At 45.9% G+C, this 25985-nt stretch overlaps 1 protein-coding gene across 1 annotated transcript in view; it reads left to right on the top strand.

The window, feature by feature from the left end:
• LOC116981352 (putative neutral ceramidase C) overlaps positions 1-25985 on the top strand; it is a 61965-nt gene that overhangs the window by 5608 nt on the left and 30372 nt on the right. The window contains exons 2-10 of the mRNA XM_033034362.1: positions 2154-2242; positions 4802-4951; positions 7794-7970; positions 14148-14275; positions 18253-18330; positions 18873-18993; positions 22514-22639; positions 23562-23648; positions 25829-25933. Of these exons, the coding sequence (XP_032890253.1) occupies positions 2154-2242; positions 4802-4951; positions 7794-7970; positions 14148-14275; positions 18253-18330; positions 18873-18993; positions 22514-22639; positions 23562-23648; positions 25829-25933 (1061 nt within the window). The remainder of the gene's footprint in view (positions 1-2153; positions 2243-4801; positions 4952-7793; positions 7971-14147; positions 14276-18252; positions 18331-18872; positions 18994-22513; positions 22640-23561; positions 23649-25828; positions 25934-25985) is intronic.

Raw genomic sequence — 25985 nt, 5'->3', positions numbered from 1 at the left:
CCAATCAGTACCCCGTTCCTGCCTTCTCCCCATAGCCCCTGACTCCATATCCCTTTAAGAGCCCTATCTAGCTCTCTCTGGAAAAGACAAATGTACGGGGGTTGATGGTCAACGTGAACTCGGTGGGCCGAATGGCCTGTTTTCGGGTTCTATCTCGAAACTAAATTAAACTTAACATGCATTAATAATAGCTTTTAAACACATCGCAAGTTTCAAACCCCTCCTCGGCCTGACCCTGACCTTATGTCCTTGTCCACAGAATAACTTGTCTTTTTTGAATAAGTTTTGCAGTAATGGCAAGGCTTTTAGTTTAGTGTAGAGATACAGCATGGAAACAGACCCTTCAGCCCACCGAGTCTGTACCGACCAGAGACCACCCGTGCACAGAAAGGCGCAAAAGCCAATTAACCGACAAACCCGCACGTCTGGAATGTAGGAGGATGCAACACACGTGGTAAAAGGACGAACATGCAAACTCCACACATACAGCACCCGTGCTCAGTATCAAACCCGGGTCTCCGGTATTGTGAGACAGCAACTCCACTGCGATGCCCGAAGTGCTCGAGCTTTTAGCCAGGAATAGCAAATCCGATTCTTAATGCTGTGGTCTTTAAAGGCTTGGGTATTTGCTTAATATTTTCTCATTGTGTGCCACTTGTGTTTGCAACTCTGCAATGACATAATTCAAAAGATTTATTAAGGATCAGCAGATGCTGGTTTTATATCAAAGTCTATCTGGCGAAACTCACCGGGTCAGGCAGCATATCTGGAGAAAATGGCTAGGTGATGCTTCGCGTCGTGACCCTTCTTCAGGCCGAAGAAAGTCTGAAGAAGGGACACGACCCGAAATGTCACCTATCCGTTTCCTCCAGAGATGCTGCCTGAACCGCTGAGTTACTCCAGAATTATTATTTTTTTAAATATAAATTTTTTATTAGAGGCATCTGCATATCAACTTTGTACAATACAGACTTTGTTTAACGGTTACATATTAAATATCCAGGATTCCAAGGACGCAGTTACCAAAGTAGCTGGGATCCTCCTTTATCGGTTACATATTAACATTGCTGCTAATTATTTATTTATATTTATAGATAGGAAAAATAAAGAAAAAAGAAATTATAAAAGTAGGATAAACTATCAATAATACAACTTAGGAGATAGATCAGAGAATATAACTATTCATCTAGTCCTAGATTCAGGTTTCAGTCCGGCCTCCGCGCCGGTCCAATCTACCCCTTCAAGTAATAATCTATAAATGGAGACCATATTCTAGTAAATAATTCTGGTTTGTCTATTAAGTTACTCCAGCATTTTGTGTCGATCTTTAATTTAAAAGACTGTAAGGTATTGGCGGGGCAATGTAAAATCAGGTCAGGTTGGGGGGTGTTCCCCCCGCCACGGGTGCCATGTAATCCCGTGCTACCTGCTCCTTGGTCGGATAGTCGGCGACTAAACCGTTTCCCCCCACCTGGTTTGCCAGGTGAGGAGGGGGCTGAGGACCCCCAGCAGGACCAATAACAAGACCTGTCAAAGGGCAGATGAGCTCCTAGCGAACCTACGGCCATCCAAACTTCAGTAGAAGTTACGATCGCTGTCGTACATAGCGTTGTAAGGCACCGTGCCCGTTGATGTTTTCAACAATGATGATGAATGTGAAGTTCTTGGTTCTTGCTTTCTTGGTCCTCCAAAATATTCCAAATGGAATTTAAACTGGAGGTGGTGAAGGGAGGGCTTAAGCCAGAAAGGGTTATTGGGAAGAAAGAGCTACTTTAAATTTAGTTGTATCTGGTTGGGTAACTATAGTTGGGTGGAGATTATTCCATGCTTTAATTGTGCGGGGGAAGAACGAATTGCTGTACACATTTGTCTTTGTAGCTGGGATCACAAATTGGCCCTCCAAAATATTCCAAATGGAATTTAAACTGGAGGTGGTGGAGGGAGGACTTTAGCCAGAAAGGGTTATTGGGAAGAAAGGGAAAGCAGCTGCAATTATGGATGATAGACACAAAATGCTGGAGTAACTCAGCGGGTCAGGCAGCATCTCTGGAGAGAAGGAGTAGGTAACATTTTGGGTCGAGACCCTTCATCTGCAGTTCCTTCCTACACATTCCTCCACGACATGGATGACTATCCCACATCTTGTGTTTCAGATTCAACATCATCTGAAGAGCCATCGTCCTATTATCAGATTGGTGTTGGGCGGGCTGACTGCACTGGTCCAATTGCTAACCTCCCTTTGGTATGATAGTTTGTTTGCACAGATGCCTATTGTTTTAGTTTTTATTTTGCCAGTGTGTTTTTTATGATTTAAAATGCCGTGCGTCATATCAAGATGCGTAATTTCTTGATTGGTACCGGTGTCAGAGGTTATGGGGAGAATGGGGTTAGGATGTAGAGATAGATCAGGCATGATTGAATGGCGGAGTAGACTTGATGGGCCGAATGGTCTAATTCTACTCCTATCACTTATGATTTACGACTCACTCTTCCACCCACGAGGAAATGTTTACCCTTACTTTTTATACATGGGCTGGAAGAGCTGCTGCCTCACAACGCCAGCGGCCCGGGTTCGACCCTGACCTCGGGTGCTGCCTATGTGGAGTTAGCATGTTCTCCCCGTGACCACCTGGGCTTCCTCCGGGTGATCCAGTTTCCTCCCATATCCCAAAGGTGTGCATGATTACAGGTTAATTGGCCTCTGTAAAACTTGAATGTGTAGGGGGTGTGCGCACAAATGGGATAAATACATTACATAATACAGAGGGGCGGGCAAATTTGGATTTATAAAATGGTAAAAGGATCCAATAATTTTAGTTTAGTTGAGAGGTATAGAACGGAAACAGGACCACCATTCAAGGTGATCATGGCTGATCATCCCCAATCAGCACCCCACTCCTGCCATCTCCCCATACCCCCTGACTCCGCTATTTTTAAGAGCCCTATCTAGCTCACTCTTGAAAGTATCCAGAGAACCTGCCTCCACCGCCCTCTGAGGCAGAGAATTCCACAGACTCGCCACTCTCTGTGAGAAAAAGTGTTTCCTCGTCTCCGTTCTAAATGGCTCGCCCCTTATTCTTAAACTGTGGCCCCTGGTTCTGGACTCCCCCAACATCGGGAACATGTTCCCTGCCTCTAGTGTGTCCAAGCCCTTAACCATCTTATATGTTTCAATGAGATATCCTCTCATCCTTCTAAACTCCAGAGTGTACTAGCCCAGCTGCTCCATTCTCTGTGGTCGGCACGGGTCGGCACGGACTTGGTGGGCCGAAGGGCCTGTTTCCATGCTGTTTCTCTGAACTGGCAGGACGACCAGGGTGGGGGAGGGGTGGAGAGAGATCCTTTTACCATTTTAAAAGTCCAAGTTCAATCGCCCCTCTATGTTATGCATTCTGTTTTAATAATTTAATCCTTTCAAGCCTGGTTAAACTTGAGTCTATTTGAGGGTCACACTGCCATGGCCTGAGGGACAGAGCCTGGAATTGATTCCATTAGTCCAGAGAGCATTTGTTTAAAGCTCGGCAGGAATAGAAAATGCATTCTTGGCCTCGAACTGAAGCAAAATATTATACTATGTGCGAACAGTATCTGTAGCTTTTACTGATTTATGTGCATGGATACACACACACACCTTCAGACTGAAGAAAGGTCTTGAACGAAAAGGTCACCGATTCCTTTTCTCCAGAGATGCTGCCAGTCCCGCTGAGTTACTCCAGCTTTTTGTGTCTATCTTCTGTTTAAACCAGCGTCTGCTGTTCCTTCCTACATATGTATCTTTATGGATACACGCTAGGTCCTCCTGTGGTTCTCAAATATAGAGTAATCTGGGTGGTGGGAGCTATAGTGTTACTGCTCTATTAACTACACACCAGTCCTATGAAGAAAATATCCTAATAATTCATACAGGAATTCTCCAGCTGCCACAGGAAGTGAGGGTTGGCTGCATCGATTGGCAAAAGTTTGTCAGCATTACCAAGGCAGTGCTAAATTTATTGCTCCTTGCTATTTTTCAAACTCTGTGTTGAAGATAAACACAAAATGCTGGAGCAACTCAGTGTTTTTTTTCCAGTTTTTGTTTTTTGTTTGTTCTCGGCCAAGTTTAAATCATATTAGGGATATTTCCAATTCACAAGGTGATAGGAGCAGAATTGGGCCATTTGGCCCATCGAGTCCACTGCACCATTCAAACATGGCTGACCTATCTCTCCCACTAGTGGAAACATCCTCTCCACATCCACCCCATCCAAGCCTTTCACTATGGCAGAAAGGATAGTGCTCAATCATTATGTATATTTATTTCAAAGCTAAGACTTTCGAATTAAATTGATTCTTAAAATAATTATTTTTGAATTAAATATAATTTTTGATTTAAATTAAAGGATGTGGCAATTGAGGTAGAATAATCCAGGGGTGGTTTCCTCCCACACCCGAAAGACGCACAGGTTTGTAGGTTAGCTGGCTTGGTATAAATGTAAATTGTGCCCAGTATGTGTAGGGTAGTGTTAATATGTGGGGATCGCTGGTTGGAGAGCCGAAGGGCCTGTCTCCGCACTGTATCTGTAAACTAAACTAATCTGATTCCTGTTTCTTACATTTTTCTAAAATTGTATAAATATTTATCAACCATGATTAAAATGTCTGTAATTCATTGCACTAGGAATGGGAAAATAAGTAACGATCATTTTCTTTGCACTTTAGTTGTAATGGCTTGTAATACGCATCAGGCACTAATGAAGTGTAACATGTATGTGAGATTGGGAGAGTGGCTTCTTCTTTCTAACCTGTAAATGCTTATCTGTAGATGGGTTATGCCAATCCAGACCAGACTGCTGCAGGACTCCACACCCGACTCTACAGTCGAGCGTTTATTGTAGCAGACCCCAGCACTTCAAAGAGAGTGGTCTTTGTCAGCACTGACATTGCAATGGTATCTCAGAAGCTCAGACTGGAGGTAGGCACCAACTCCTGTACCCATCCCCTGTTGAAGTTATGCTATAATCCCACTGTTCGACAATTCTTAAAGGGAAGATAGAAAGATAGACACAGAACGCTGGAATGTCTTTGTTTCTATCTGCAATGGATGAATAGTTGGTTTCTTCTGTGATTGTGCAAATCGAGACCAAGGACCAATTTTCAGCCCACCTCAGGCTGAAGTCTTTGAGCACGTTATTATATTGTACTGGGAAGCGGATTGGGTTAATTATCTCAGATGTTTTATTTCTGAAATGGAAGTAGGAAATGCTCAAAAAAACACTCCGCAGGTCAGGCAGCATCTGTGGAAAAAGAAGATAAGTTTACCGATTACCGACCACATTTCCTATTATCCCAAAGATGAGCAGGTTTGTAGGTAAATTGTCCCTAGTGTACGGGTGATTGCTGGTCGATGTGGACTCAGTGGGCCGAAGGGTCCTTTTCCATGCTGTATCTCTAAACTAAACTTTTAAAATCTGAAATATTTTCATTCTTTTTGCTTTCGTCTCCTTTGAATCCAATTGCAGTTCTTGAGCCCTGAAAATCAGGGGAGTTAAATACAATGACGTGGAGGTTTGTAGGTTAATTGGCTTCTGTAAATTGTCCCTAGTGTGTAGGACAGTGCTTGTGTACGGGGTGATCGCTGGTTGGCACCGACTCGGTGGGCCGAAGGGCCTGTTTCCAAGTTGTATGTGTAAAGCTAAAAATTAAAACAGTGAGATGATCTCTGCACATGAAGCTGGAGTGAGATTAAACTGCAAGTTTCATGTTGTATGTGCAGAGAAGGTGGGGTTTTTTTGGTTTCTCGCACAATGAATAACGATTCCAAAGTGCATGCCTCAGACATGTTAAAATTGTGCAAATTTTAATAGCGCCATCTGTATGTCGGAGGATTGTTAATGATCATGAATAAACCACAGTACACATGCAATTAAGATCAAATCGAACGAGTTGTCCTACAACTTTAGGCTGTGCACGCCATACACAAGAAGAAGAAGACTGTGCAGTCGATATGCGGTTATCATATCAAAATCATAACTTGTAAATGACTAATCATTAACCTGTGGGTTCTGTGCAAGACTTGTGTTCCGTGGCATGACCTTTCACTGCTTTTGTAGCTCCAACTGATTTCACTTTCATATTCATCTCCAACGTTAGTTTATTAGATATTATTCCATGCGCTTATAGAACAGTGCAGCACTGGGACAGGCCCTTCAGCCCACAATGTCCCTGCAGAACATAATTACAGTACGAGGCCCTCCTGAAGATGGGTCTCGACCCGAAACGTCACCCATTCCTTCTCTCCAGAGATGCTGCCTGTCCTGCTGAGTTACTCCAGCTTTTTGTGTCTGCCTTCGGTTTAAACCAGCATCTGTAGATCCTTTCTACACATAATTACAGTACGTTTTTGATAATTAAAAAATATATATTGTCATTGGCCAAATAGTGACCCTCCAAAGACATGCAGATTTGTAGGTTAATTGGCCTGTTTCCATGCTGTATATTTAAACTAAACTAAACTAAAATGTTTAGCCATGAGAATCTCTTTGTGGGAAAAATATTTTGGTCCTAAGCTGATCCTTTTTAATTCTTCTCCGGTCCATTGATGACTGTATTGATCCTGTTTCCTGTATCGCGGTTGGACTCAAACATTTCGTTGCTTTTGCTATCATTTTCCACATTACTCTGATTCTCGCACAGTCCATCTCTGATCCTTCCCATCTCTGTCTCCATCTCAGGGAACAGGTTACTGATCAACATCCACCACAAGTCTGAAGACAGGTCCCAACCTGAAACTTCACCTGTCCATTCCACCTGCAGATGCTGCCTGACCCGCTGAGTTCCTCCTGCACTTTACATAGAAACATAGAAACATAGAAAATAGGTGCAGGAGTAGGCCATTCGGCCCTTCGAGCCTGCACCGCCATTCAATGTGATCATGGCTGATCATCCAACTCAGCATCCTGTACCTGCCTTCTCTCCATACCCTCTGATACCTTTAGCCACAAGGGCCACATCTAACTCCCTCTATACATTGATGATGATGCAGCCAGCATCACCAGAGATCCACACCACCCTGGCCACGCTCACATTTCACTCCTACCATCGGGGCAAAAGGTTTAGGAGTCTAAAAACCATGAGCTCCAGGTTCAATACAAGTTTCTTCCCAATGTCCAGTAGTCTCCTGAAGACTACAACAACACTAACTAAACTATGAACTATGGACTGACATTGGTTGCACTTTGAACGAGGTGGTGAATCTATGGAATTCATTGCCACGGAGGCTGTGGAGGCCAAGTCATTGGGTATTTTTAAAGCAGAGGTCAACAGATTCTTGATTTGTCCGAGTGTGTCAGGGGTTATGGGGAGAAGGCAGGAGAATGGGGTTGACATTCTCCCCACGACCGCGCGGGTTTTCTCAGAGATCTTCGGCTTCCTCCCACACTCCAAAGACGTACAGGTTTGCAGGCTAATTGGCTTGGTATAAATGTAAATTGTCCCTAGTGTGTGTGTGTGTGGGATAGTGTTAATGTGCAGAATCGCTGGTCGAGGCGGACTTGGTGGGCCGAAGGGCTTTTTTCCGCGCTGTATCTCTAAACTAAACTAAACTAAAATTCTCAGTTTATGTAGTTTATCCCTTTAACAGCATTTGCTTCTTGTTCTTTGACTTTAATGGTGCATGGTTTCATATCAGTGTAGTTACAGAAAGCTGTAAGTAAAAGAAACAATCAACTTTGTGTATCCCACGATATTTTGCCTTTAGCTAAGATTTAGCAATTAGTGTTTATGTGATATATGGCTAATGCTATTGGGTCTTTTAGGTTATGAAATTACTGAAGAGAAAGTACGGAAGTCTTTACAGACAAGACAACGTTGTTTTGAGTGGGACCCACACCCATTCTGGACCTGCGGGATACTTTCAGTATACACTCTGCCTCATCACCAGCAAAGGCTACATCAAACCATCTATCAACGCCCTAATCAATGGAATTGTAAAGGTTAGACTGTCTTCCAACACACTCTCAATGCATGTTAATGAGCATTCATTCAAACATTATTGTGATACAGATCCACCAGTGATTTTTCAGCACCCGTTTTTGCCAGACCAACGGAGGTCATGGCCTCTGAGAGGAGCAGCGGAACGGTCCGCCTAGTCCCGCGAGGAGCCGAGATACCAGCCCGCAAAGTCGGCCTCGTAAGTCAGCTATGGGAACGGATCTACCGGCTCTGGCCAGGCCGGAGTTCCAGAGCCCCGGGGGCAGGGAGCAAATTCCACCCGCTGATCGGCCGCGGAGGCCCTGATAAGGTCTGGATTGGCCGCATCCCCCGGACAATGTGCGGGGATCGCTGGTCGGTGTGGACCTGGTGGGCCGAAGGGCCTGTTTCCGCGCTGTATCTCAAAACTAAACTATAATAAACTTTATACTTATGATTAATGGAAATATCAATGAACAAAATGTTCCCTTCACTAGGTGCAATTACGAACCAAATAATAAATCACGTCAAAAAAAAACAATTAGATCAATAGAGACTAGAAAGGGCTATGTAACATACCATTGCTATGAATCTTAGTGAGATAAATAGCAAGTGAAGCTCCATCGTTGAGTCCTCTTTAAAATGCCACATTTGATGGCATCTCTCCAACTATGTCCTAACCCTTTTCCAGAGCTTCTAGTCAACAAGAGCGGCATGGTGCCGCAGCGGTAGAGTTGCAGCCTTACAGCGCCAGAGACCCGTGCTCCGTCCTGGCCTCGGGTGCTGTCTGTACGGAGTTTGTGCGTTCTCCCCGTGACCGCGTGGGTTTTCCCCGGTTGCTCCGGTTTCCTCACTCACTCCAAAGACGTTCGGGTTTGTAGGTCAATTGGCTTGGGTAATAATGTTAAATTGGCCCTAATGTGTAGGAAAGTGCTAGTGTGTGGGCATCGCTGGTCGGCACCGACTCGGTGGGCCGAAGGACCCATTTCCACGCTGTATCTCTAAACTAAACTAAACAAAGCTGAAGAAGAGGATTGCAGGGAATGTCGGGTTGGAGAAGGGACAGAGCAGCGTATTATATAGAAACATAGAAAATAGGTGCAGGAGTAGGCCATTTGGCCCTTTGAGCCAGCACTGCCATTCAATATGATCATGGCTGATCATCCAAAAAAAGTACCCCATTCCAACTTTTTCCCCATATCCCTTGATTCCTTTAGCCCTAAGAGCTAAATCTAATTCTCTCTTGAATACATCCAGTGAATTGGCCTCCACTGCCTTCTGTGGCAGAGAATTCCACAGATTCACAAATCTCTGGGTGAAAAAGTTTTTCCTCATCTCAGTCCTAAATGACCTCCCCTTTATTCTAAGACTGTGACCCCTGGTTCTGGACTCCCCCAACATCGAAAACATCTTTCTTGCATCTAGCCTGTCCAATCCCTTAAGAATTTTAATATGTTTCGATAAGATACCCTCTCATCCTTCTAAATTCCAGTGAATATAAGCCCAGTCGATCCGTTCTTTCATCACATCTCCATCCTGAAAGAACGTCCCGTTCATTCTGAGACTGTGACCTCTAGTCCTAGACTCCCCCACTGGTAGAAACATTCTCTCCACATCCACTCTATCCAAACCTTTCAATATTCTGTACATTTTAAACATGTTCCACATACTATTTGTTCGAATATGAGGGAAGAGCAGAGGGGAAGTAAACTCAGTGACTTAACACCTAGGCTCAAGGAGATTTGTATCTCCAGTCCTTACCAGAAATTGAAAGATTCTGGGGGCCACCAGAAATGTTTGAAAATATACATATTTTTCAACTTCGCAGAAAACCATTTTAACGAGTCGGCATTTTTTACCCCAAATACTGCATTTGACGGCACAGTAGCACGGCTGGTACAGCTGCTGCCTCACAGTGCTGGAGACCGGCGTTCAATCACGACCTCGTGCTGTCTTTGTGGAGTTTCCACATTTCCATCGAGTCCGCGCTGACTCGCGATCGCCCTGCACACGAGCACTTTCCTGCACGCTAGGGACAATTTACAATATTCACCGAAGAAAGAATTAACCTAAATGCCTTGCACACCTTTGGAATGTGGGAGGAAAGCGGAGCACCCGGAGAAAACCCACGCAGGTCACAGGGAGAAAGTACAAAACCCATACAGATGGCAACCGTAGTCAGGATCGAACCCAGGTCGGGAGGGGAGAGATAGGTGCAATGTCAGCACCTCAGGGGAGGGAGATGAAGGAGGGAAAGGGGAGGGCGGGTGTTTGAAATGGTCCTGACCACAATGGTCGTCTATAGATGTTCTCCGGGGATGCTACATGACCCGGTGAGTTACTCTAGCACATTTTTGGAGGACCAACATCTGCAGTTCCTTGTGTCTCCGTCCCCCGTTTAGATCGCCACCTCGTCCCCAACCAACAATGGACCGTTGTGGGCTCCACCATTCCAGAGTCATCGATGCAGTTCTGATTGTTCTGTACCTTACCATACCTAGTTTCCCCTCCCTAGGTCATAAGGGATAGGAGTGGAATTAGGCCATTTGGCCCATCAAGTCTACTCCGCCATTCAATCTCTCCCTCCTAACCCCATTCTCCTGCCTTCTTCCCATAACCGCTGACACCCGTACTAATCAAGAATCTATTTATCTCTGCCTTAAAAATATCAACTGACTTGGCCTCCACAGCCTTCTGTGGCAAAGAATTCCACAGATTCACCACCCTCCGACTAAAGAAATTTCTCCTCATCTCCCTCCTAAAAGAACATCCTTTAATACTGAGGCTATGACCTCTAGTCCTAGACTCTCCCACCAGTGGAAACATCCTCTCCACATCCACCTATCCTTGTCTCTAACTATGATGAAGAGTCTTGACCCAAATGTTCACCTCTTCCTTTTCTCCCGAGATGCTGCCTGGCCCGCTGAGTTATTCCAGCACTCTGCGCCTTTTATAGGTGGACCAACATCTGCAGTTCCTTGGGGTCTATGTCCTCTTTTAGATAGCTCTGCAATTAATGAGTGTAGCAGCTTTTCACTTTTTAAATCACTCCTCTAGAAATTCAATATATGTAGGAAGGAACTGCAGCTGCTGCTTTAAACCGAGGATAGACACAAAAACTCAGCAGGTCAGACAGCATCTCTGGGGAAAAGGAATAGGAATAGACCCGAAACGCAACCTATTCCTTTTCTCCAGAGATGCTGTCTGACCCGCTGAGTTACACCAGTTTTTTGAGCCTATCTTCCCTAGAATTTCAACCTCTATCATTAACATTAAACATGCGGTATAGAGTGATACAGTGTGGAAACAGGCCCTTCAGCCCAACTTGCCCACACTGGCAAACACGTCCCAGCTAAAATGGTCCCACCTGCCAGCATTTGGTCCATATCCCTCCAAACCTATCCTATTCATGTACCTGTCTAACTGTTTCTTAAATGTTGGGATAGTCCCTGCCTCAACTCCTTCCTCTGGCAGCTTGTTCCATACACCCACCACCCTTTGTGTGGAAAAAGTTACCCCTCAGATTCCTATTCAATCTTTTCTCCTTCACCTTAAACCTACGTCCTCTGGTCCTCGATTCCCCTACTCCGGGCAAGAGACTCTGTGCATCAAGTTGCCGATAAGTGCTCTGCTGTGCCTGTGAAATTTATGTCACTGACCTCTGTGGCATAAGTCTCCAAGGCAGACTACAAAATGCTGAACCTGCAATATTTTGCATTTAGCACTAATGGCCAGGGATCAAACCTCTAGCTTTTATACTTGAGACAATAGCATTTCAAATATCAGAAATCCATAAAAAAGAATGCAGCCTGGTATATCTTTAATAGAATCTTTCCCTAATCATCCATCGCTATTACCACTCAGAAAAATGATGGGAGTAAATTGGGAAAAAAGAATCTTCGTGGATAATGGAAGAATGTATAGCTCTCATTTAGCTTCACGGTAAATGGAAACGACTTGTTATGTAACGACTTTTTTTCCGTGCTAATCCCTATTCTCATTACAAATGAGGTAAAACTGAATAAAATTGCCATTATTTTTGTCACCATAAAAAGTTTTAAAATTAGTTCTGATGAAATTATATATGAAGAACTTATTTTCCAAATGCAGTTTTTATTTTCTCTGAGGTAATAATTGGCAGCTTCTTTATATCTCTTCATTAATGGTGGCACTGGTGGCCCAGCGGTAGAGTTGCTGCCTCACAGCGCCAGAGACCCCTCGTTCGATCGTGACTACGGGGGCAGTCTGTACGTTTGCACGTTCTCCCTGTGACCGCGTGGGTTTTCTCCAGGTGCTCCGGTTTCCTCCCACTCTCCAAAGACGTGCAGGTTTGTAGGTTAATTGGCCTCTGTGAATTGTCCCCAGTGTGAAGGTGATTGCTGGTCGGTGCGGACTCAGTGGGCGGAAGGGCTTGCTTTTATGCTGTATCTCTATGTTAAACTAAACTACACATCTATATTTCCTCTCAATGGAAGGAGATTACAAAAAGTGGTGAACACTGTCCAGTCCATCATGGGTACTGACCTCCCCAGCATCATAGGGATCTATAAGAGGCGCTGCCTCAAAAAGGCAGCCAGCATCATCAAGGACCAACACCACTCTGGCCACGCTCTCATTTCACTCCTGCCGTCGGGAGGAAAGTGTAGGAGCCTGAAAACTATGACGTCTCGGTTCAGGAGCAGCTTCTTCCCAACAACCATTAGGCTATTGAACACCAGGGACTCCAACTAAATCAGAACTATGAACTGCTGGTGTAGGAAGGAACTGCAGATGCTGGTTTAAACCGAAGATAGGCGCAAAATACTGGAGTAACTCAACGGGACAGGCAGCATCTCTGGAGAGAAGGTATGGGTGACTTTTCGGGTCGAGACCCTTCCTCAGACTGAAGAAGGGTCTCGACCCGAAACGTCACCCATTCCTTCTCTCCAGAGATGCTGCCTGTCCCACTGAGTTCCTCCAGCATTTTGTGTCTATCTTCGGTTTGAACCGCTTGAGTTGCACATGGAACTTTGGGCTTTGTTGTGTTTTTGTGCTATATTGTTCCCTTATATTTATTGAACTTTCTAAATTGGTTTATAATATTATTGAGTACTGTGTTTAGATACCTGCACAGATTTTCATTGATCTGTTTCAGGGACATATGACAATATAACACTTTTTGTTAATGTTTAAGAAGGAACTGCAGATGCGGGAAAATCGAAGGTAGGCAAAAATGCTAGAGAAACTCAGCGGGTGAGGCAGCATCTATGGAGCGAAGGAAATAGGCAACGTTTCGGGCAGAATCCCTTCCGGGATTCGGCCCGAAATGTTGCCTATTTCCTTCGCTCCATAGATGCTGCCTCACCAGCGGCAGAGAGCCCTTGTTCGATCCTGACTACGGGTGCAGTCTGTACGTTTGCACGTTCTCCCTTTGACCGCGTGAGTCCCTTCTGGGATTCGGCCCGAAACGTTGCCTATTTCCTTCGCTCCATGGATGCTGCCTCACCCGCTGAGTTTCTCCAGCATTTTTGTCTACTTTTTGGGTTAATATGCTTGTTGACATGTAGGCAGCTGATTATTGCATATGGAGTTAGGTTTCATAAGTTGGTATAATCAATTTAGATAGCGCTTTGCGTTTGGTTGAGCACTGATCCTGGTGTTATAGCACAAGTACTTTGTGTTTTAATTGCAATTAACTCATTGCAAGAAACAATCTTCCTTTCCCAGGTGCTCTGGACACTTTCATGATCATATTGAATGGCAGTGCAGGCTCGAAGGGCCGAATGGCCTACTCCTGCACCTATTTTCTATGTTTCTATGTTTCCTCAAATGTCTATCGTTTAAACCATGTCTATTATGTGGAAGAAAGCAGGAAAGGGGTACTGATTTTGGATGATCAGCCATGATCATATTGAATGGCGGTGCTGTCTCGTAGGGCCGAATGGCCTACTCCTGCACCTATTTTCTATGTTTCTATGTTTCTATAACACCTTCCAAACTTGCAATATGCCTAGAAGATGGCAGTAGATGCATAGAACCACTAGCATTTGCACATTTGTCTCCAAGTCTCATGCCATCCTGACTTGGAAATGTATTGCCTGTCTTTCACTGCTGTTGGGCCTTAATACCAGAAGTCCCTCCTAATTTAAACCAAGACATGGGCGTTATTTTACTTTCACAATGTAGAGTTGCTTTATGTCTGGGCGTTCCTCTCTCAACAGAGCATTGATATCGCTCACAAGAACATGAAGCCGGGAAAGATACTTGTGAACAAGGGTGAAGTCGAAGGCAGCAACATAAACAGGAGTCCATACTCTTACCTGCAGAACCCGAAAGAAGAACGAGCCAGGTACTAAATGGGATCGGAAGCATACGGCCAAGGAATCAGCTTCACCATAGTTTATACGTGCACCCTTTAAAATAATGTCCACAGGTATTTGAGGATAATGCACCTCAGCATACATGCAATTCAATTTTATAGAGTCATACAGCGTGGAAACAGGTCCTTCAGCCTAAGGTACACAAAATTGCTGGGGAAACTCAGCGGGTGCAGCAGCATCTATGGAGCGAAGGAAATAGGCACTCGGGGGTCGCGTAACTATTTAGCATGTGGGAGTCTCGTTCGTTATCGGAATTAACCAGACAAATCGCTCCACCAACTAAGAACGGCCATGCACCACCACCCACAGAATCGAGAAAGAGCTATCAATCTGTCAATCCTTTCCGTGTCCGGGCCGGGTGAGGGTTCCCGTGTCGGCAGACCAATTGTCTCTGCGTGTTCGTGCCCCACCGAACTCATCTCCACATACCTTGACTCCATCCTATCCCCCTTGGTCAAATCCCTCCCCACCTATGTTCTAGACACCTCAGACACTCTCCGCCGCCTCCACGCATTCCACTCTCTGGGCCCTCACCCCCTCATCTTCACCATGGATGTCCGGTCACTCTACACCTCCATCCCCCACCAGGATGGCCTCAGAGCCCTCCGGTTCTTCCTCGACCAGAGGAGCAACCTATACCCAGCCACTGACACTCTCCTCCACTTAGCGGAGTTGGTCCTCACCCTCAATAACTTTACATTTGACTCCTCCCATTTCCTCCAAACTTCACAACCAGGTCCTTCAGCCTAACTTGTCCCAGCTACACTAGTCCCACCTGCCTGCGTTTGGCCCATATCCCTCCAAACCTGTCCTATCCATGTATCTGTCTAATTGTTTCTTAAACATTGCGATAGTCCCTGCCTCCACCACCTCCTCTGGCAGCTCATTCCATACAACCACCGCGCTTTGAATCTCTGGAATTCTCTGCCACAGAAGGTAGTTGAGGCCAGTTCATTGGCTATATTTAAGAGAGATGTGGCCCTTGTGGCTAAAGGGATCAGGGGGTATGGAGAGAAGGCAGGTACAGGATACTGAGTTGGATGATCAGCCATGATCATATTGAATGGCGGTGCAGGCTCGAAGGGCCGAATGGCCTACTCCTGCACCTATTTTCTATGTTTCTGTGAATACTGTAGAGGAGATATTTTAAGAATGTCCTTACGTGAGTGCCTGTGTGGATTTCATCCAAGATCTTCGATTTCCTCCCACACTCCAAAGATGTACAGGTTTTTAGGTGAATTGGCTTGGTAGAAATGTGAATTGGCCCCAGTGTGTGTAGAGTGGTGTTAATGTCCTGGGACCGCTGGTTGGCGTGGACTTTCCGCACTGTATCTCCAAAACTAAAACTCATAGCCCCACATATATCGTAGCGGCACGGTGGCGCAGCGGGAGAGCTGTTGCCTTGCAGCGTCAGACACCCGGGTTCGATCCTGACTACGGGCGCTGTCTGTGTGGAGTTTGGTCATTCTCCCTGTGACCGCGTGGGTTTTCTCCTGGGTGCTCCGGTTTCTCCCACATCCCAAAGAAATGCGGGTTTGTAGGTTAATTGCCTTCTGTAGATTGTTCCTAGCGTGTAGGATAGAACTAGTGAACGTGTGATCGCTGGTCGGTGCGGACTTAGTCGGCCGAATAGCCAGTTTCCATGCTGTATCTCGAAAACTAAAAATATTTAAGCCTCCATCATAATACATAGAATGAGTTTACTTTCTACTTTCAGTATTTGTTTGTCTCTGAGAGAGATATCTCTCACAATGTTCAGTGTTATTCTGGCTCCATCTAGTGAGTTGATATATATTTTGCACAACGATATCAATATCTTACCAGTACTCAAAAGTTAATGAAATCTGTGTAAGATTTCCCAATCTTAATGTTTAGCATATAGTGATACGGCATGGAAACAGGCCCTTCGGCCCACCAATTCCATGCTGACCATCGATTCACACCAGTACCATGTTATTCCTCTTTCTCATCCACTCCCTACACACTTTACAAGGGTCAATGTGCCGAGGCCAATTCACCTACAAACCCGCACGTCTTTGGAATGTGGGAGAAAACTGGAGGAAACCCACGCGGTCACAGGGAGAACGTGCAAACTCCACACAGACAGCAGCCGAGGTCAGGATCGAACCAGGGTCTCTGGCGCTGTGAAGCAGCAGATCCACCAGTTTAGCCACCGTGCCGCCCCTAACCATCATTGGCTGGGTGTTGTCTTTTTGCATAATTGCTAACTGGGGGACACCACTGGCTTAGAATTGCTGGCATTTAGTTCAGTTGAGTTGAGTTTATTGTCACGTGTAGCGAGGTACAGTGAAAAGCTTTTGTTGCGTGGTAACCATTTGGGAAGAAGCTGTCCCTGAATCTGGCGGTGTGCGTTTTCACACGTCTGTACCTCCTGCCTGATGGGCGAGGGGAGAAGAGGGAGTCACCGGGGTGAGGATGGTCATTGATTACGCTGCTGGCCTTGCGGAGTCAACGGAAGGGAGGTTGGCTTACGTGATGGTCTGGGCTGCGTCCACATTCCCTGTAATTTATTGCGGTCTGGGATGGAGCTTGTTCCCAAACCGTGCTGGGATGCATCCCGATAAAGAGCTTTCTGCGGCGCATCTGTTGAAGTTGGTGAGAGTCGTTGGGGACATGCCGAACTTCCTAAGCCTTCTGAGGAATAAAGGCATAGGTGTTTTTTCTTAGCCATTGCTTCAATGTCACGGAAATACTTTTTTTAGCTAGTGCGTTCCAAGCTCACTTTGGTATGTTTTTCTTTTCTCTGGCATTAAGGCATCCTTACAGTAACTTTAATTTAAGGAGTGGAGCATTAACTTTAATTTAAGGAGTGGAGCATTAATTATGAGAAAAGACATAAAAAGCTGGAATAACTCAGCGGGTCAGACAGCATCTCTGGAGAAAAGGAATATATGACGTTTCGGGACGAGACTCTTCTTTAGACTGAGAGTCGGGGGACAGGGGTATTGAACAGCACCTCATATTTTGCTTGGGCAGCTTACACCCCAGCGGTATGAATATCAACTTCTCTAATGTCAAGTTGCCCTTACTTTCCCTCTCTCTCCATCCCTCCCTCCCCCTTCCCAGTTCTCCAACCAGTCTTATTGCCTCCGACTACATTTTATCTCAGTTTGCTTTGTTGTTACCTTCTCCCAGTCAACTATGATCTATTCTACATGTTCCTTGATCTCCATTCCCATTGTCCTGTTTTCACACCTCACACTTCCTTATCTATGTATCTCAGTCTCCCCTGACATCAGTCTGAAGAAGGGTCTCGACCCGAAATGTCACCCATTCCTTCTTTCCAGAGGTGCTGCCTGTCCCGCTGAGTTACTCCAGCTTTTTGTGTCTATCTTTGGGTTAACCAGAATCTGCAGTTCCTTCCTCCATAGACCAAATGAATGACAGATATGCAAACAAGTAGCGATGATAAAGGAAACAGGCCATTGCTAGGTGTGGTCTAGGTGAAAACGAAATACAGACAACGAGACTCTACAAGCTGACTTTGAAGCTGGTACATCTTGGGTGGGGGAGGGATGGAGAGAGAGGGGATGCAAGGGTTGTTTGAAGTTAGAGAAATCAATATTCATGCCAAAGGGTTGTCTGACCAGTCTGAAGAAGGGTCTCGACCCGAAACGTCAAACATTCCTGCTCTCCAAAGATGCTGCCTGTCCCGCTGAGTTACTCCAGCTTTTTGTATCTACCCACTGGGTTGCAAAGTAGTTTGACTCAAAGTAGTGGTAATCAACTGCTTTGAGATTCAATGTTCGTACGAATGAACTGGCAATGACTAGCAGATCATAAGATGGATGGTAAAAAAACCTTTTGTCATGTTTATCGCCAGAGAAAGATTCGGAATGAAATGTTCTTTTTTTAATTACTGGCCGCCTGACAGCGAATTGAAACGTTGCTGTTGTTGCATATTTTAACACTGTTGTTCATTTAGGTACAAATCAAATACAGACCAAGAATTAGTCCTTCTCAAAATGGTGGATCTGGATGGGCACGGCATCGGGACACTCAGGTACTGGATTCCTTCATCTTTCGCTCGGGCAGCTGACAACCCGATCGAACCTGGGTCTCTGTAAAGAAACAGCACTACCAGATGCGCCACTGTGCCGTCCTCAGACTTTGGGAAAATATCTGGAAGAGACCAGACTAATGATGCATTTTTACCTTTCAAAACTCAGTTGGAATTTTGGACACGGTGGCGCAGCGGTAGAGTTGCTGCCTCACAGCGCCAGGGACCCGGGTTTGATCCTGACTGCGGGCGCTTGACTGTGCACTCTCCCCGTGACTTGTGTGGGTTTTCTCCGAGATCTTCGGTTTCCTCCCACACTCCAAAGACGTGCAGGTCCGTAGGTTAATTGGCTCGGTTTGAATGTAAATTGTCCCCAGTGTGTGTAGGATAATGGTAGTGTGCGGGGATCGCTGGTCGGCGCGGACTCGGTGGGTCTAAGGACCTGTACCCAAGCTGTATCTCTAAACTAAACTAAGACTTCAAGGTAGCAATGAAGAGTCATTAACGATTTTGATCATTACCTCTTTCTGTTTTCTGACTTGTAGCTGGTTTGCTGTTCACCCAGTCAGCATGAACAACACTAACCATCTGGTGAGCAGTGACAACATGGGATATGCTTCATACCTCTTTGAGCAGGAGAAGAATACAGGCTTTTTACCCGGGAAGGTCAGTATTCCAAGAGAGCGTCAATCCGCTTAACATTTTGCCAGAGGGGAAACTTTCCATTGGAAGTTAAAAAAGACACAAAGTGCTGGAGTGACTCAGCGGGCCAGGCAGCGTCCCTGGAGAAGACAGATAGGCGACGTTTCAGGTCGGGATCCTTCTTCAAATGTGAAAGTGCTGGTTGTGGGAGGAATTGTTGCCCAGGCTTCACGAGATTCACACAGAGTGCCAGAGTGATTCAGCGGGTCAGGAGAAAAAGGATGGTTGATGTTTCGGGTTGGGACCCTCCTTCACGTCACCCATCCTTTTCCACCAGAGAGATGCCGCCTGACCTATTGAGTTACTCCAGCACTTTGTGTCTATGTTCTGTATAAACCAGCGTCTGCAGTTCCATTCCACACATCACAAGATTCAATTGCTCTTTGAATTCCAGCAAGATTATTTTAATATACATTTATCGGAGCTAATCTCACAGGGAAGAAGTCAATGCAACAAGAGGTTGTATCTATACACTGTAAATGGATCAATTGCAATCATGTATTGTCTTCTTTAGTTCCGTTTAAAGATACAGATCAGAAACAGGCCCTTCGGCCCACCGAGTCCGCGCCGACCAGCGATCCCCGCACATTAACGCTGCCCTACATACACTAGGGACAATTTACACTTATACCAAGCCAGTTAACCAACAAAACCTGTACGTATTTGGAGTGTGGGAGGAAACCGAAGATCTCAGAGAAGACCCATGCGGTCACGGGGAGAACGTACAAACTCCGTACAGACAGCGCCCGTAGTCGGGACTGGTTCGCACGCAACAAAAAGCCTTTCACTGTAACTCGGCACACGAGATGATGAACTAAAGTTAACTGAACTCATATCTATGCTGCACATTCCTGTTCATGCACTGAAGCACTTCCCCTGGATTATGTGCTTGAGCTGAAGCCTGAACCACAGCCTTACGAGATGGAATCATGAATGCTAATAGACAGGCTGCACAGTTGCTTAAAACTGGCTTGGTGAAGGTTTGCAGTGCGGTCTGAAGAAGGGTCCCGACCCAAAACGTCAGCTGTCTGTGTCGTCCAGTGACGCTGCCTGACCCGCCTCTTTACTTCCAGTTACCAGGTGACATTTCGGGTTGGAACCCTGCTTTAGATTTCAGACTGAAATCCTTCATGAAATTTGTGTCACTGACACTGTGAGGCAACAGCTCGACCAACTCCGCCATTGTGCCACCTATTTTGTCACTCCAGCATTTTCTGTCTGCTTTTGGAAACCAGCTTCTGCGGTTCCTTGCTTTTACATTGGAAGTTGTCTTCTGGTCTGAATACCACAGAGCGAGAGAGAGAGTTAGAGAGAAGGGGAGAGAGAGAGAGAGAGGCACTATCAGCTGTAGCTCGGAGGTCACAGCCTTGACTCTGGAGGTTTTGGGATCAAGTCCTACTCCTGAGATTTCAGCATAAAATCTAGGCCCACCTACCAAGGCAGGACCACCACTGTGTGAAGAAAGGGCCTGTCCCACTTGGCGATTTTTTTCGGCGACTGTCGGCATCGTCGACTGACGTATCAGGTCAACATTTTTTGTTGCAACATTTTTTCGTCGCCGCTGGAATTTGAAATGTTCAAAATCTTTTGGCGACCCTGATACGTCATTCGATGATGCCGGCAGTCGCCGAAAAAAATCTCCGAGTGGGACAGGCCCCATTATCATCCCCAACAGATCTGGACGACCTGTCGCGGCACGGTGGCGCAGCGGCAGAGTTTCTGCGTCACAACGCCAGAGTCCCGGGTTCGATCCCGACCACCGGTCCTCCCTGTACGCAATCTGTACGTTCTCCCTGTGACCGCGTGGGCGTTTTCCCCGGGTGCTCCGGTTTCCTCCCACACTTCAAAGACGTACAGGTTTGTCGGTTAATTGGCTTCTGCAAATTGTAACTCGTCCCGAGTGTGTAGGATAGAGCTAGTGTACGGGGTGATCGCTGGTCGGCACGGCCTCAGTGGGCCGAAGGGCCTGTTTCTGAGCTGCATCTCTAAAACCTAAAGTCTATAGACTGTGAGAAGGGGGAGAGGAGGGACCAGTAAACACACAGGATGGTGGTTAATTGGCTTCACAGGTCACACTGGAGTTAAATTGCAGCAAAATAACATTTGCAACTGACTCACATTGATCCTACTTCTCGATCCCTGTCACAAAGATTGCCGCAGACTCTGACATAGTCCTTTGCTTCAACTCCAGCCTTAATATGATATGCAAATTTAATTATCCCTTCCTCCATACTGTAAAATATTAACAGGCGTAGCATAAATTATGTACATGATTTTAATGTAAGCCAATGAATAATTCAGTGAGTTGAATATAAATTATGTCCTCCATTACTGATTTTTATTTTCATTTCTCTTTGGGGACCTGAACAATTTGATCTGCAATGTTCAGTCGGAAACAGCCGGTTAATTATTTCAGCCAGTGGCTTGTCCCCTACAACTCTCACCAACTTCTACAGATGCACCACAGAAAGCGTTTTATCGGGATGCATCACGGCGCGGTTTGGGAACGGCTCCATCCAGGATGGCAAGAAATTGCAGTGAATTGTGGACGCAGCCCAGACCATCACACAAACCAACCTCCTTTCTATTGAGTTCAAAAGGGAACTGCAGATGCTGGAATATCGAAGGTACACAAAATTGCTGGGGAAACTCAGCGGGTGCAGCAGCATCTATGGAGCGAAGGAAATAGGCGACGTTTCGGGTCTGAAGAAGGGTTTCGGCCCGAAACGTCGCCTATTTCCTTCGCTCCATAGATGCTGCTGCACCCGCTGAGTTTCCCCAGCAATTTTGTGTACCTCCTTTCTATTGACTCCATTTACACCTCACGCTGCCTCGGCAAGGCCAGCAGCATAATCAAGGACGAGTCGCACCCTGGCCACTCCCTCTTCTCCCCTCTCCCATCAGGCGAAAGGTATAGAAGTGTGAAAACGCCTCCCACCAAATTCAGGGACAGTTTCTTCCCAGCTCATATCAGGCAACTGAATCATCCCACCACAACCAGAGAGCGGTGCTGAACTACTATCTACCTCTTTGCTGACCATCGGACTATCCTTGATCGGACTTTGCGGACTTTACCTTGCACTAAACGTTATTCCCTTATCATGTACCTATACACAGTAATGGATTAAATATAATCATGATGAAGGAAGGAACTGCAGATGCTGGTTTAAACCGAAGATGGACGCAAGAAGCTGGAGTAACTCAGTGGGACAGGCAGCATCTCCGGAGAAAGGGAATGGGTGACATTTCAGGTCGAGACCCTTCTTCTGTCTGAAATTTTCCGAAATGTCACCCATTCCTTCTCTCCAGAGATGCTGCCTGCTAGCTGAGTTAGTCCAGCTTTTTGTGTCTATCTTCAATTGTAATCGTGTATTGTCTTCCTGCTGACTGGTTAGCACGCAACAAAAAGCTTTTCACTGTACCTCGGTACGCGTGACAATAAACTAAACTAAATCTGAACTTGTTTTGGTGTTTACATTCGCAGGGACCTTTTGTGGCAGCTTTTGCTTCTTCCAACCTGGGCGACGTCTCCTCAAACACCCAGGGCCCCCACTGTATCAACACTGGCGAATCGTGCGACAATCCTGACAGCACCTGTCCCATCGGTGGGGTAAGTTGGATCGGGCGGCACGGTGGCGTAGCGTTAGAGTTGCTGCCTCACAGCGCCAGAGACCCGGGTTCGATCCCGACCACGGGCGCTGTCTGTACGGAGTTTGTACGTTCTCCCCGTGACCTGCGTGGGTTTCCTCCGCCATCCTCGGTTTCCTCCCGCACTCCAAAGACGTACAGGTTTGTAGGTTAATCGGCTTGGTATACAAATGTAAAATTGTCCCCAGTGTGTGTCAGATAATGTTAATGGGCTTGGATCGCCGGGCACCAACCAGCATCGCAGCGCCAGAGTCCCAGGTTCGATCCTGACCTCGGGCTCACAACTGATCTTCATGTGGGTACACAAAAATGCTGGAGAAACTCAGCAGGTGCAGCAGCATCTATGGAGCGAAGGAGATAGGCAACATTTCGGGCCGAAACCCTTCTTCATTTTAATGTAGTACAGCTTTTAATATAGCATGATACCTCAGTGGATATCGAAACACTGTTAGCAAGTAAAAATTGGTCCCCGAACCCCTCCTGACTATGGGTGCTGTGTGTATGGAGTTTGCACGTTATCCCTGTGACCGCGTGCGTTTTCTCCGATGTCCTTCCACATCCCAAAGACGTGCGAGTTTGTGGGTTAATTGGCCTCTTGTAAATAATTGCCCCTAATGTGTAGGGAGCGGGCGCAAAGGTGGGATAACTAGTGTGAATGGGTGGTCGATGGTTGGCGTTGGACTTGGTGGGCTTGTTACTCTAAACTAAACATCTCCATGTTACTTTAAGTGGCACATGAAAACACATGGTTAATATAGAACGAGTGTGATCAGGTGATCAGTGGTCAGCATGGAGTGGGTGGGCCGAATGGCCTGTTTTTGAACTGTGTCTTTAAACATGTTATTTATGTGAACTTTGTACATTTGTCCCCTGTTACTTCACAGCCTTCGATGTGTATGTCATCTGGCCCCGGGAGAGATATGTTTGACAGCACTGCGATTATTGGCCGCAGCATCTATAACAAGGCAAAGGTGGGTTAAGTTCATCGACATTAGGGCCTGTCCACTTCAGTGTAACATCAAGCCAAACCCTCAGCACTGTTTGTCAAAGCTAAGGGGGAGGAGAATGGAGCCACGTTGGTTGCCTCACCGCGCCAGAGGCACGGCTTTGATCCTGACCTTGGGTGCTGTCTGTGAGTTTGGGGTGTTTGCACGTCCTCCCTGTGACCACGTGGGTTTCCTTCAGGTGCTCCGGTTTCCTCCCAAGTCCCAAAGACATGCGGATTTGTAGGTCGGTTTGCGTGAATTGGCCCTAATGTGCAGGGAGTGGTTCCGGTAGTGGGATAACATAGCATTAGTGTGGCGGGTGATCTGGAAAAGGATTAGGATAGGTGACTCGAAACGTCACCTATCCATTTCCTCCAGAGATGTTTGGTTACTAGGTGTCTATCTTTGATTGATGTGAAAGGCTTGGATAGAGTGGATGTGGAGAGGATGTTTCCACTAATGGGAGAGTCCAGGACCAGCGGCCACAGCCTCAAATAACAGGATGTACCTTTAGAAAGGAGATTAGGAATAATTTAGTCAGAGGGTGGTGAATCTGTGGAATTCATTGCCACAGCTGTGGAGGCCAAGTCAATGGATATTTTTAAGGCGGAGATTGACAGATTCTCTATTAGTAAGGGTGTCAGGTATTATGGGGAGAAGGCAGCAGAATGGGGTTGAGAGGGAAAGATAGACCAGCCATGATTGAATGGCGCAGTAGACTTGACCTAGTTCTACTCCAATAACTTGTGAACGTATGATGGTGAGCTGGGCCTCGCTAGGCTGAAAGGCCTATTTCCATTCTGTAACTCTGAACTCTAATCACTGGGAGGAACAACAAACAAAGCTCTATGCCTGGACCCCAGCAGTTCATTGTATAAAACTCAATTGGTTTGTTTCGGTCTATTTTCTGGCCCCAAAGACTGACAGGGTTTGTAGGTAAATTGGCTTTGGTAAAAATTGTAACTTTGTCCCTGGTGCGTTGGATTGTTCGTGTGTTCAGGGTGATCGCTGGTTGGTGTGGACTCATTGGGCCGAAAGGCCTGTTTCCGCTCTGTATTTCTAAAGTCTAAAGTCTCAGGGGCTGAATGTTACAAAGCTATCATGAACTTATGTAAAATGGAAGAAAACAATTGAATAAAATCCATTCATTCAGAAAAGCTAACTTCACTGAACATGTCGTTGTGGACAGTGTAGCACAGTTTATGAGATCTCTAAACGTGTGTAAGCAGTTTAGTAATGTTCAGAGGAGATGAGTTTAAATTAGTTTACCTTGGCATCATTCTTGGCCAGTTCCTGTGTGGCACTGTTTTATGTCCAATGTTCTTATTGAAAAATTATGCATGAAATCATGTATGGGCGGCACGGTGGCGCAGCAGTAGAGTTGCTGCCTTGCAGTGCCAGGCACCCGGGTTTGATCCCGACCACGGGTGCTGTCAGTACAGAGTTTGTACATTCTCCCCATGACCTGCGAGGGTTTTCTCTGAGATCTTCGGTTTCCTCCCACACTCCAAAGACGTACAGGTTTGTAGGTTAATTGCCTTGGTATAAATGTAAAAGTGTCCCTAGTGTGTTTAGGATACAGTAGTATTAATGTGTGGGGATCGCTGGTCGGTGCGGACTACGGTGGGCCGAAAAGCCTGTTTCCTCGCTGTAGCTCTAAACTAAACTAAACCAAATGTGCAGTAAGGAACTGCAGATGCTGGTTTAAACTGAAGATGGACACAAAAAGCTGAAGAACTGAAGAAGGGTCTCGACCCGAAACGTTATTTGTGGAATTCCCTGCCATAGAGGGCAGTGGAGGCCAATTCACTGGATGGATTTAAGAGAGAGTTAGATAGAGCTCTAGGGGCTAGCGGAATCAAGAGATATGGGGAGAAGGCAGGCACGGGTTATTGATTGGGGACGATCAGCCATGATCACAATGAATGGCGGTGCTGGCTCGAAGGGCCGAATGGCCTCCGCTTGCACCTATTTTCTATGTTTCTATGTTTCTATGTCACCCATTCCTTCTCCCCAGAGATGCTGCTGAGTTACTCCAACTTTTTGTGTTTAAACTAAACTAAATAAAAATGTACAAATGTACTTTCTTGGATTAATATAATGGATTGCCGTTGATTTGATTCTGGAATTCATGTGGTTAATTTTGATATGTTGTTTTTTTCCAGGAGTTATCCAGAACAGCCACGAGAGAAATCAAAGGCCCCATCAACTTTGCACATCAATGGGTTAACATGACTGATGTTACGATTCAGTTCAATTCCACACATAAAGTGGGTACCAGGCTCAATAGCTCAATAGCTCATGTGAAGAAACACTTTTTCT

Source organism: Amblyraja radiata, chromosome 15, assembly GCF_010909765.2.
Source record: "Amblyraja radiata isolate CabotCenter1 chromosome 15, sAmbRad1.1.pri, whole genome shotgun sequence".
NCBI lineage: Eukaryota > Metazoa > Chordata > Chondrichthyes > Rajiformes > Rajidae > Amblyraja > Amblyraja radiata.
Note: the sequence above shows the minus strand (reverse complement) of the source record. Positions and strands in the feature narration are given on the sequence as shown.